We start from the raw sequence: 13030 nt of genomic DNA on the forward strand, positions 1-13030 counted from the left end.
CGAGTCTATATGTCTCGAAATATGAAGTTCTTCACCAAATCCTACTAATTCGAATTAATATAGTTCGATTTATGCTTTGGTAGTTCGAATCATATTGATTCGAATTACTTGTGATTTTTCATGCCTAATTCGAGACGAATCAGTTCGAATTACGTGTGAGTTTGCATGCCTAATTCGAGACAACTTAGCTCGAACTACCTGCTTACATTGTCGAATACTAATTCGAATTTTATCAATTCGAATTATGTGTGAGGATAATTCGAATCTTATTGATTCGAATTATATAAATTTTTGATCCGGTGAATTGTGATAGCAAAGTTTTATTTGGCGGATTTGCGTAAAATTGAGTTCCCCTTGGCTCATTTGCGTTTTTTGCCCATTTAATAATAATAAAATAAGATATCGAGAATAAGAATAAAATATAAAAATAGAGATATAATCGTAATCATAACTATTAAAATTGGATCGGATTTGTTAGGATGAGTGAAAAACTAATGAATCGAGTTTTAAATGGATCTGATTTAAGGAAGAAAACTAACCAAAATCAGACAGAATCAGTTTATGAGTTCATAATGAATGTGCTGCTTCAAAAGAAAATCTTACCTTCCAAACTAAATTTGTTTAATTGTTTCCAATATACTGTTTAAAAAGAATGATTGAGTTGAGCTCAATCTTTCTGCTTTTGATATTAGAATTTGAAAACAAATTTTAAGCGCTGTCTTTCTTTTTTGAGTGCACAGATTTAATTCAGGTTTAAAAATCAATTCTTTGCTATATTTTGTGTATCTCTCTTTCTCTTCTTTCTTTCTTGCGTTCTCTTTCTCTCTGATTGAGTGGTGGTTCAAAATACATGGAGATATCATCAGACATCAGCGAGGAAGAAGCAAGCAAGGAGCTCGCTGCTGATGGAAGCAGTAACGGTGACTGCTGATAATACAAAAAGGAGAGAGGGAGGGAGAGAGAGGGAGAGAGAGAGAAAGAGGGGCAGAACGAAGCAGAGAAGAAGAAAACAGCACAGTGACAAAAGGAACCACGACCGACGAAGGAGAAGAAGGTGGCAACGACGGTGATAGATTGGAAAGAAGGAGGCTACGTCGAGAGAAAGGAAGAGGAGTGAGGTGACGATGGTGATGGAGGCCACGACGCTATTGGATCCGCAGAACAGCGTCACAGCCGCTCCTTTACCGACGGCGGCGGCGGGTGCTGCGAACGCGTCGAAGCAGCTCGTTACGGTGTCGTTGTACATCGGGGATCTGGACCCTGAGGTCGACGAGAACTTCTACGATTTGTTCGACCAGGTCGGACAAGTGGTTTCGGTTTGTTTAGCCCCCACCCCTTTCTCAAAATTATTTTTGTTTTGTTTTGTTTTGTTTGTTTGAGTTTATTTTTTCTTTTTCTATGATTGTTTGTATGAACAAATGGTGTCATTTAGTTAGGGCTTTTGGTGCCATTGTGGAATCATTTCCAAGCTTCACTCTTTGTCTTTCATTTTTGAAGCTGCAGATACAGTTGGTTTAGGAAGTTCTCCCGCTGCTGTTGCAGAACAAAAACGGCCCCTTGGATTTTTATGCTGAAAGAAGAGAAGAGAAGAGAAAATTCTTAGTCCACAGATGGAGGCATTTGGTTTAGGCAGTGACTTGACCACTCGCTGATCGCCCGGTTGAGGTTACGTTAATTTCCATTAAGTATAGATGATTTGTGTGTGAACTGCTTTGGTAAGAACAATGACTTGAGATGAAGACTAATTCTGTGTGTTTTATGCGTTTGAATTAAGAAAAAACAGGTTGAAAGCAATCTTTCCTGATTGGGATTGTCCATGATTCCTTTAAAGGAAGATGTTAGTTTAGTAATTTTATCCAACATCAACAACCTAGAAGAATTGATTTTCGATAATTGGAATATGCAAAATAGATCTTTATTTGTGGTTTCTAATTGTGGAACTTAGTTAAACTTAAATAGTAAAACTCAACTCACAATCGATTCAGTGAGTAAACATGTAAACTTTAGAATTTGATACCCTTTCGGTATCCACTGCGTCATTGTAGCTGTAAGTTTGGTGTTTCCTTACTTCTTTTCTTGTTGTATTTAGGCTTTTAGTAAATTTTAAAACTCACTTATTCCAATAGTATTTAACTGTTTATGCATGTGATGGCAAAGTATTGATTTAGTGTGTGTATATATATATATGAACTCTTAACAATAAGTGCTCAAGATGCTAAGGAGATAGGTTCTTTCATATGCACTTATGTAGTATGCTTTTGTTTGTGTGAAGAAGAATCATTATATGAGTTCATAATAACTGTATTGCTTCAAAAGAAAATCATCCCTTCTAAACTAAAGATTTTCATTTGGCTTTTTTACTACAAACATAGGAGAAGCAGATTCTGGGAAATGCAACTTTTAGATTCTAACTGCTTTTTCTTGACCCAGTAAGCTTGAAAATAAAGCATGGTGTTTTAACTATACCATATATCCTTTCCTTCTATCTTTGTTTTAGAAGTTGGACATTTTTCATTTCAAATTTTACTGTCTTTTGACTTTTGTGGGATTTAACTATACCATATATCCTTATCCTTTTTAACACTATAATTCTTGTCGTGACAAAATAACCATTTTAGTTGTTTTAAAAGTAAGCTAAAAATTATATTTAAGCATGTCTTCTTGAGTAGGTGTTCTTGGTTTCTATTTAAACTATATTGTTTGGGATAAATAAATAAATAAATATGCATTGCGGCTATTCTGTTTGTGTTTAGTAGAATTATCTCATATGCTAGCTGATCTTTCTTTCAAGCATTTCATATTTAAGGCTTCAATTCAATTTCCATGTTGTTTTACTAATAGTTAAAATAAAGATAACTCTGTACAATTAACACTTAGGATCACAGATAAAATGCTTTATGGTTTTCTTAAATAAAAACTCAAAATTATTCAACCGCACTATTTTTTATCCCTCATTTTATTGAAGTGTCTTGGATAATTTTTTTTTTTTTTTTTTTTTGCTTATCTTGCTTCATCATGGAAGTGTCTTAGATGCTTTCGGGATATAATACATTGATACAAACTATTAAAACCGAGTTTAAAGATTGTGGTTTTGCCTTTTCTTTTTATGAGTAGTGCAGTGTATTCAAATGCATTGCTAAATGAAAATATATTTTCCTTTAGGAAGTAATTGAAGCCCTGTAGTTCTGATCTGAAAACACTTGATTCATGTGATGCTATTTTCAGCAAAAATAGTTATATTGACTTGAATATAATGTTATGATCCTTTCAACTCCAACTTTATTTGTGGCATAATTTTACTTCTCTGAAATTTCTAAAGTTGGCAATTTTTTTTTAGCATTTTGAAGGGAACTCATTGAGAAGTAGTGAAATAACAACCTTTGATGCCATCTTCAATTTCAGGTAACCCCTACGCTGTGTTCCCTTTTTCCCCTGTTTCTCATATCACCATTGAAAGTTGTTAATTTTTCATAACATTATTTTAATCCAGATTTGGAATATCTTAACGAGATTTCATATTTTCCATTATTGCATGTTTGAGTGATGAGAATTGAGAATTGAGGCGGGTCTTTTTGTGCAGTGGAACAAAATCCCAATTATCTTGGAGAGTAGAAAAATCCTTCATCATTAGCTTTGTGTCCAGCAACTAAGAACTGCATATCAACATATGAGAATATCACTCATACCATTCATTATGCTCCTCCTTGGTTAAGTTCCCTTCTTTTTGCTTATGTTAATCTAACTATCAGTTTTCCAATGCTCTTTGGCATTGTCAGTTATCTTATTTTTGGTGCATGTACGTACCATCATATAGTATATATATCTAGCGGTAGTTGTTTATATAGAGTGTATAAATTTTCAAACTGAACCCACTAGAACTTGATTTCATAAAAACACTTCATCAGATATATTCTCTAGCTAATTGAAATGGCACAAGGTAACAATAGTTTCTTTAAATGTGGATTAGGAACTTGAATATTAACAACTATATATAAGCTTACTAATACCATGATAAATGAACACTTCAGGTTTATTCCGATGCACCTGATGGACATGAACCATTGGCTTTAGACATGGGAAGCATGGGGAAGGTCAGGTATGGATTAACGGAGAGAACATAGGAAGATACTGGACGGCTTATGCAGATGGTGGGTGCAATTCTTACAGATATGCTGGGTTAATTCCACCTTGTTGTAAAGTGCCAACTCATGGGAAGGAAAAGGAGTTTTCTTTATTATTATTTTATCTCTAATACTCTTTAACCTTTGATATTCTTACATTTTTCTTTTTATTTATTTAGTAAGTATTTTGTTTTTGTTTTGTTATTAAATTTTTAATGAGTGACGAAACCAATTGTAGAATTGAAAGATGGGCTGTTCTTCATAAGATCAAAGTTGCTCATGTATTTTTAATCACAAATTAGAATTTTTTTAAATCACAAATTAGGATTAATAAAGTATGTGCTCTAATGGCTTGTTTTTGTATTATTTGAAATTTCAGCACATTGCATATCTTGCTACAACAAAACTTTGGTATTACCTGTAGCTTCATTTAACTGACTATATTTTGTTGTAGGTTGCTAATAGGCGTGACTAGCAGAAAAAGGCATATAGCAAGATGTGTCAATAAGCATTTCCGGTAAGCTAAGCAAGGTAACACTTTCAAAAAACTTTTGGGGATATGAATTACCTTGAACCTCAAAAATAATTTAATGCAACGATATTCAATTTGCATGTTACCTACTCTTCAAAAGTAATTCATGTGAACCGATGAGATCTACTTGGTTTTCCTTTTTTTCCTCATTTTCAGTACTTTAGGGCATATCAGAATTGGTATTTGGTTTCATTTTCTATCTTCCATGATTGATTTTATATTTTGTTATTCAGTGATTTATTTTCTAAAGAACAATATATGAAAAAAAGTGAAAGCATGATATAACAATAGAAAATAGGAAATCCTTTGTCGACTTTACCTTAAAAATAGAGAATTGGTTTATGTGAAGGAAAGATTGAAATATATTCTTAGTTTCGTTTTTGCTTGCTTCTTGCTTTTAGCTTGTTCTCCTTGTTCTCCTTCCTTTTTGCTTTTTGATATCCACGCTTTACCTTCTTTCATTTCATCTCTCTCTTTGCTTGCTTATTGTTTCTAAATTCAATTTGTTACTTTTAACTTCTTGTTCTGTTTCTTTTCATCTTTTTCTTTCTCTTACGTGATCTGGGTCATTGAGTTTTGCATCCCTTTGTGATCTCTTGAATCTGCAACTTCTATTCCATACAATCCAAAATAGCAGGGAAAAAAAATTATGTCTGTGTTAGTTATCAACAACTACATATGTCTCTGTTTTCTTTGTTCTTCATTTTTCATGTTGAAATGCATTTTGGGCTGTTTTCAAAATTAACTTTTTACCAATCAGTCTCTGAGCCTGTGTATTAGGACTGACTTGATTTGCTAGAAATTGAAGTTGCATGTAATTTTGATTGTAGCTGCTTGCTAGTTATTATATTGGTTTCATTTGTTGAATTTTGGTTGATCAAGCTAAAATTCGAGCTAGGGTGCTAGTTGTTAAGTGGGTCTAGTTGATCTCCACCAAATTTGAAGGCAATCCAATCAGTGTATGTGTAGCTGAAGGGACTAGTGTAGTAGCAGTTGCATATGCATATTTAGATAAGATTAATTAATATGAATCAATGAATATTGTTGCTGCTGTAGAATTTTAATACACATTATTTGGATATGATTATGAAATTTATAAACATGGATAATGAGACTGTTTCTGAGACTCCTGCTTAAGTTTCTGTTCAAGTTGGATTTAATACGAACAATGCACATTATTTGATATTTATTTTTCAACTTCTTTATTTTCTACACATAAAAAATGACAAAGGGATAGAAGAAGCCAATGGCTTTTAATAGGTTTTATATGTGTTGTTGAAATAGAGAGCAAGTTAAAAAAAAGAAGAGGATTAGGTGGCCCACGGGTTGGCCTAGGGCTTTTGGCCCGTGAGGGCTTTTGGCCCTACGAGCTTTTTGAAAATTTGGTCTTATTGGTTATAGGGCCTCCTGTTCTTTTGGCCCTATAATGTAGGGCCAAGCACATTGACACCTCTACTTGCAGGTAGGCTGAGTCGATCCTCAATTTGTTATTTTTTGTCCCGAATTCGTCGCCAGATTTTAGTGCATTTTTTATTACTGAATTTGTTAATTTAGATTATTGAGTTTGTGTCCTGCTTTCTCTGCTGCTCAGCTTCATATAAAATGTTATATTGAATATTATTATGTTAATTTATGGCTTCTGTCTGATTATGTGAAATGTGATTGTGAAGTTGTGAGCTATAAATTTATCGTATACTCAAATCTTGGTTGAATTGCAATGTTCCCTTTTCATTCTTCATAGTAATATTGCTTTCTTCTTTACAATTTCTAACTCATTGAATTGAATAGGTCAATAGAAGCATTATATGCTTCATTGCTATGTTATGTATGAATTTCTGTTAAGCATTTAGGGGAAATTCACTTTAACTTGCAGGCTTAACAATAGGAATTGGTTGTCATGAACTTGATAAAGTTTTCACGGCTATATGTGGTTGATGAAATTTTCATTAGGAGCCAAAACTTTGAAATCTTTATTTTGTTTCAAGTTAGAATAAATAGCAATGATTAAGATATTGAGTTGCTGTTGGAGCTAACTTGAATTGTACATTTGAAAGCAACTTTATCCTTCTGCTAGAAAGGATCACGGAACGCTTTGTTCTATGATTGTTGCTATTTTAATTTTGGGACTAGTGCATGGGTTTCCACAATTTTCATTTTAATAGACCTATGTAGCTAAACCAACTCCAAATAATTTGGGTTACACCTGAAAGAGTTGCATTGTAGTTAGACTGCCTGAATTCTTGGTTGTTTCTTAATGATTCCTTATGAATTTGTTATCTCGATTTTAATTAAATACTTTGTTAGTATGTCCAATGCCTTTTTAAAGAGTAGTTGAGGCCTTTGTTAGATTTGATTTGTTTGTCATGGTTTTCAATTTTGTGGTTGAGTTTGCAATTTAGAGATAAGGAGGATGCAATTGAATTTCTTCAAAAGCATTGTGAGTATGATAATCGATTTACTATGATTGTTGTTATAAAAAGAACTGGTGAGGAATGAGGAGACTGGAATCAATGGCAGAAGAAACAATGAAGGAGTGTTTATTCTAACTAGTGGACAAAGTATTTGTAGATATGAACAGGTCAATATATAGGGACAATTTATTAATTCATGACTGACTGAGTGCACCTGAATATGTAGAGTTGATTTAGGTTTTGGTCCTGCTGGATTGTGCTCTCTGTGGATCTCAGTTTCCTAAAAAAAAAGTTGCATTCGAATAATATTTTGATGCAAAATAATATCATTAACTAAACCTTTACATGCAATGATTCGGACTTGAATATTGTAATTGTCATGTCACCTTGGTGAGAGCTTTACCTTTACCTAAATGTAGGCTGTCTTCAAATTCTGTGAGTGGTTTACTGAATTGTGTTAACTTATTTTGCATTTAGAGTAAGTGGTTTTGTTAATCTTGGGTTGGATTTTATGTTTTGCTTTGAACTTAAAAGTTCTCTTCAGGTTATTGTTGGCATGTTCACTATTTGAGTGGTTTTTTTGTAGCTTAGCTGAGCCATACATCTCATGTTACATTTGCCAGGACACATTTTGTTCTTAACAATATGTGAGAAATCAAAATTGTGCACTATCTGTTCCTTTAGATAACAGGTTTACTCACATTCAAGACTTAAATTCATTCTTGGTTGGTATTAGTTTCTTTAAAAGGCAATATTTGTACTGTGTAATATTTAGCCTTTGGATGCACTTGCTTTTCAATGTGTAACTTCAGCGAAGAAAGTTCAAAATCACACTATTCCAGTTCCTTTCAAGTTTCAAAAGCAAAGTAACACAATTTTTCACTATTAAAATCAAATGATTTTACCCTCTTTCCATTAGGTTCAAGTTTGACTTCATGCACAGGCCTGGGTTTACAGAATTTTGTGATCTGGAAACTTGCAATTTTTTATTGAAACCTGAACAGTGTAATGCAGAATAACGTCCTATTAGTTTCTTTGGAGTGCTGATATTTGATTAATTTTTTCGCCCTTTGGGAATGTACAGATTCCTAGAGTAAATGTTGTTGTCAGAGTCTTTGTTTCCAAAAGTGTTTTTAATTCTTTGTTAAAAAATGGTGGTGATTCTAGAATTTTGATTTAAGTTTGCAAAAGTGTGCTAAATTGTTTTCTTTGACAATTCATTGCTGTTAGTTTCCTTTGACAATAAAACAAGAAATACAATTGACATAAAACTTATGGAGCACTGTCATCTTTTGGTCCTATCTGGATGATGATATCAAAGATCACTACTTAATTAATCTCATTGCATACTAATGTTTAGAACACCTGTCTTACTATTTCCTATTCTTCTGTATATATATATTGTGTTGATAAGTTTAATAATGTGCTTCACCAATTGTCTTGAAACAGCTAATGATGCTTACAATTTTATGCACAATTATTATGCAGATAAGGTGAGCTATGCAGGTATTGAAATTAGTATCATACTTTCCAATTTTTCGACCTTTTTTCTAATTTATTTTTTTGAAAGCTAATTAAATTGACCATTCATGAAACACTTTTTTTTTTCAGGGAAGTATGCACCTGAGTTAGAACCCTGATAAATGATAGGAACCTTCCCCCTTCTCTCCATATTAATCTCAAATGTAAGGTTCTACGTGGTGCATAAAGACTTTTGTTCTATTAAGTGAAGCTAAGAATATTTCCCTTATTTTATGTGTAATTATGGAATTATTGTACATGTTACTTACACATTTCATTTCGTTCTAGAACCTTGATGTCTTTCGCCTTACACTTTCCTTATTTTTATTGTATCTTTTTTTCAGAAGTCTACTTCTGCGTTTCAATAATTCTCTATATACAATAATTCTTTTTTGGCAGACAAGTGCATTTTAAAATTTACTGTATTGAACCCTAAAGAACGCATTTAGACCATGTTAGATGGAGATAGGGGGAATGCCGAAATGTTGTAAATGATGATATTGTAGGTTGCAATTTTTGTGGATTGCAAAATTTGAACAAAGGCAAACTATATTGTTACTAGATTAACTCTTAGTCGTTATTCTGGGGACTAATATGCTCCTTATGATCTTATCTACTAGATTGGTGCCATTGGAAAATTCTTTGCAAAAGAAGTGCTAATTATCTACATTATGAGATTTGAGTCTTTAATTAGTTTTTCCATTTTCTTGAACAATGCTATTTGATTTCTTAATAGCACACTATCATAACCCGAAATAGTTACATTTCAGTCTAAATATATAACTGAATGTAATATAGTTAGTAATTATTGTTGGTGTGATTACAATAAAAACCATTTATATTAATTATTTAATGTTTTTTTATGCATGTAACATAGTGTTACGAATTTTATTTAAATACACTTGTATATTAGTTTTTTCTCATACAAATAGAATTCACTAATATGAGCTTAAAAAAAGATTACCTGGACTATTAAAAGTAGAGAATGGAGCAGTATTTTATCAAGAAATATATAATGGATTTTTTACTTTTTATACCCGAAATTTTTCAAGATAAATGTAACAAGTATTAGTATCAATAGATATATACCAGTTAATTTTTATATTGGAACAACATTTTAGTGTATATAGTATATACGCATACGCACATCAATAATTAGTCACGAATGAAAACCCCAATAAGTTTTTCTCCTTTCAATATCTCTGGCCCTCTCAATACTCTCTTTGGTTCAAAATTTTCTCTTCTCACATTGCCCCGTGTATTTCATTAAGCAAATAATAGTTCTATTGACATGATAAGTGAAATTCACTAATTTTAAATTTTCGTCAGAAAAAATTTACAGTGAAATTAATTAATTATAGTAACTTAAAATCATTTGCTTGGCTTCATTCCATACAAACACGTCTCAGCTAATTTCACTTTTTCTTATTCTTCCATTACTTAACTCCATTCACCCGGTACAAACACACCTTCACCCGGTACGAACACACATATCGTTTAACATCACTCTTTCTTCTTCTTCTTCTTCTTTCTTCTTCTTCTTCTTCTTCTTCTTCCATACAAACACTTTTTCTTCTTCTTCCTTTAATATGGAAACCGGTAATGCAGCCCCTGTCAATGGACCCAACAAGTTTGAAGCATGGGTTCAAAACTGGGTGCTGCGGTACCGATTTTTCTGGTGGATAATGTGTGTAATTGGAGCTGCGATTGCACTAACAGGCTTTTATCCAAGGTTCAAGCTGGGAGAGGGAAATTCATGGAACCTTGGGCGAGGCCTTTTTTTTGCCTCTGTTGTTGTGCTTCCATTTGCTCTCCCTCTGTTGAAAGTTTATCAGGGAAAAGTGTTACACTATCGGCGTCAATTCAAAGCCTGTGGTGTGTTCATCTCCCTCTTGGTGATTTTTTTCTATACTTACTTTTCAAGAAGAGGAGAAGAACAAGAACAAAGACAAAGAGGATACGGTGATATTTTATCGCTAGCTGGATTTGCGGTGATGAACTTTGTCCTATCACTTCAGAAGAACTACCAATTTGTTGAAGAACTTATGAAGTTCTTTTTGGTAGAGCTTGTGGTGGAGCTTACCGTATCAAGATGGTGGTTTGGTTTCTTAGGAGCAATGTTCAGTTTTTTACTGATCATCCTTTCCTCCTGTAAAGAAAAACATGCTGACAGCCGTGAGGAACCATCTATTGACAACATCACCATTAGCGTCCCTGAAGCTAGAATGGAGCTTGTAAGTCCAACTTCACATGACTTGACTCGGCTGTGGAATCTTAACGATAAGGATCAGGAATTTGTTCGGCAGTTACGGCGTATTTTTGTGACTTACATCAATGGTTGGAAAGACAGAATTCCAGAGTTAACCATGGAAAGCCAAATCCTCACCTTTGATAGGACTTGGCGAGAGATGGAATTTCTCGCGTTACCAAAGGATGGCATGACATCCATGAGGCAGATTGAAATGTACTCAAGAAATCGGAGAGAGTTCTTGAAGCTGTGCAAATCAGAGTTAAGGCCGGACAGAACTGCTACCCAGATGAGTACCATCAAGAAGTGTATTAAACACTTCACCATTGTATTCAAGGTGCTCATTCCCAATGAGCAGGTCTTCTATCATGGAATCTTCGGCACCTCTCCCTTCATCAAGCAGTGTTTTATGGAATTCTGCTCGGATGTGAAGAAAGAATTGGTACGTGCTGTCCATGATGAGATGTCTGAGTTGATGTATTCCTATGAGGTTTTTTTAACTTTTCAAGCAATACGTGAATTCACTGCTATGTGGCGGGCGCTGTTTCCGGAGGATGTCTCCATGTTGGCCGATATGGTGGAGCTGGAAAGGAAATTGGGAGAGACAACCAGAGATTATTTCTTTAGGGAGGAGGAGGTGCCTTCCGAAATCGGAACCTCCTATTCATGTGAGGTTCATCCCATCACTGCCCAAGCAATGAACCGCCTTCACTCTGCCTTCAAGGATAAAAAAATCTTGAAATCACTTCTCCAAACATACCCCAATGGTGAAGTTGAAATTCTGACTAAAAGAAAACGTCTGATTTCAAGGTATATATATTGGAACATCAACAAGCTTGAAGCCTCTCTTGAATCCAGCTTCAAAAAGACCTATGTTTATCAGCTCCAGGGAGTGTCACTGATGACTAATATCATCTACATAGTAAAGAAGGCCGTAGAATTTGAATTTGATTTATCTAAGGAAGAAGATTGGGCCAAGGAACAAATATTGATACTTGAAAGGTGTTTCAACCAATATTACCGGCACGACCCGACTGAGCTGCTTGACTATTTCCGGCAACATAATGCGAAGGCCACGGGAGATAAAATGTTGAGCATGTTAGATATTCTCAAATTTGTCCCTTCTGCTGCTTCAGCAGATGTTTTGCGTGTAAAATTGATCCCAAATTGTGAAGAATTCATCAAGAGATTTCGAGCTTTGCTAGCTGGCGATGAAGGTAAAATTGTTCAGATACATTTTTAATTACATGTTCTCCATACCCATATTTTAACTTCTATTAGTGTTACTGTTCATTTTACAGCCACATCTTGTTTTTGTTTGATTTTTCTAGGTCCTCCCCGTTGAGGCACAGCAAGATTATTGGAGAGGAGGGCTGGTCTAAAATACAAGGATTAAATAGAGAAGTATATTGTCTTGTTTTAGTTTATATATTTTGGTAGAGAACGTCATTATGTTAAGCTTTTAATTCTAAAACTCTGTGTCTATTCTGCTTTGATTTATAGTCAAATTGAGAGATATATCCTTGTGATGCCAATGAGTTCCATGTTTAATTATAATTTGTTTTTATTTTTTATTTTATCTGGGCCTTCAATTGTTTTTTATTTTATAGTCTGTTTTTTCTTGAGCGCTTTTTACTCTGTTATTTATCAAAAAATTATTAAAAAATGTATTATTATATTAAGTTATGTTATATTATTACTAAAATTATTTATTTGAATGAATGAGCCGAATAAATTAATCATGAATTTTGAACTCATAAATATGCATTTGACATATAAGTAAAAGTGGTGAGAATTAAGTTGAGGGTATATTGGGAGCACCATGAATCTCATTTTCAAACCTGCAGCTCCAGTGTTTCACCATAAATACTGAACAGGCCTCTTTAGTGAGAAATGCCTTGTGTAGTTTTGCCCCAAGGAAGTTGTATTTGCTTAACATAATTTAATTTAATCTTCTCTTAAGTTTTCATGTTTGCAAATTTTATCTAGTAAATCAGTAAATGGTGACAGATTATTCGATTTATGGAGAAATAATAACATATATCAATTTATAAAAATAGTGTAATAAATTTCAATTTAAAACAATCTAATAAATTTAGATTTTTACTTCATTGAAGTAAAAAAGAAGTTATAGATATGCAAAATTAACTATTAATTTTCATGAGTTACTTAAAAAAAAGTTATTCTAATTATGTAG

The 13030-nt window shown here is 33.5% G+C and overlaps 1 protein-coding gene and 1 long non-coding RNA gene across 9 annotated transcripts; both read left to right on the forward strand.

Annotated features, from left to right (window-relative positions):
• The first annotated feature begins 462 nt into the window (after positions 1-462).
• On the forward strand, positions 463-9152 carry LOC112726693 (uncharacterized). Of its 8 annotated transcripts, XR_011868254.1 has the most exons (9): positions 472-1298; positions 1504-1665; positions 3338-3402; positions 3581-3707; positions 4029-4148; positions 4576-4652; positions 8514-8570; positions 8676-8749; positions 8930-9152. It is a non-coding gene; the product is annotated as an uncharacterized lncRNA (long non-coding RNA). The 8 variants fall into 8 exon arrangements; XR_011868253.1 differs by lacking the exon at positions 8930-9152 and having other exon boundaries at positions 463-1316; positions 1498-1665; positions 8676-8875; XR_011868256.1 differs by lacking the exon at positions 8930-9152 and having other exon boundaries at positions 468-1316; positions 1504-1715; positions 8676-8875.
• An 847-nt stretch (positions 9153-9999) lies between these two features.
• On the forward strand, positions 10000-12410 carry LOC112726695 (uncharacterized). The gene is made up of 2 exons (XM_025776183.3): positions 10000-12050; positions 12165-12410. Exons 1-2 carry the CDS (start codon positions 10175-10177, stop codon positions 12176-12178), a joined length of 1890 nt encoding a protein of 629 aa, XP_025631968.1. The 5' UTR covers positions 10000-10174; the 3' UTR covers positions 12179-12410.
• Positions 12411-13030: the final 620 nt, after the last annotated feature.

This window comes from Arachis hypogaea, chromosome 12 (assembly GCF_003086295.3).
Source record: "Arachis hypogaea cultivar Tifrunner chromosome 12, arahy.Tifrunner.gnm2.J5K5, whole genome shotgun sequence".
Classification (NCBI taxonomy): domain Eukaryota; kingdom Viridiplantae; phylum Streptophyta; class Magnoliopsida; order Fabales; family Fabaceae; genus Arachis; species Arachis hypogaea.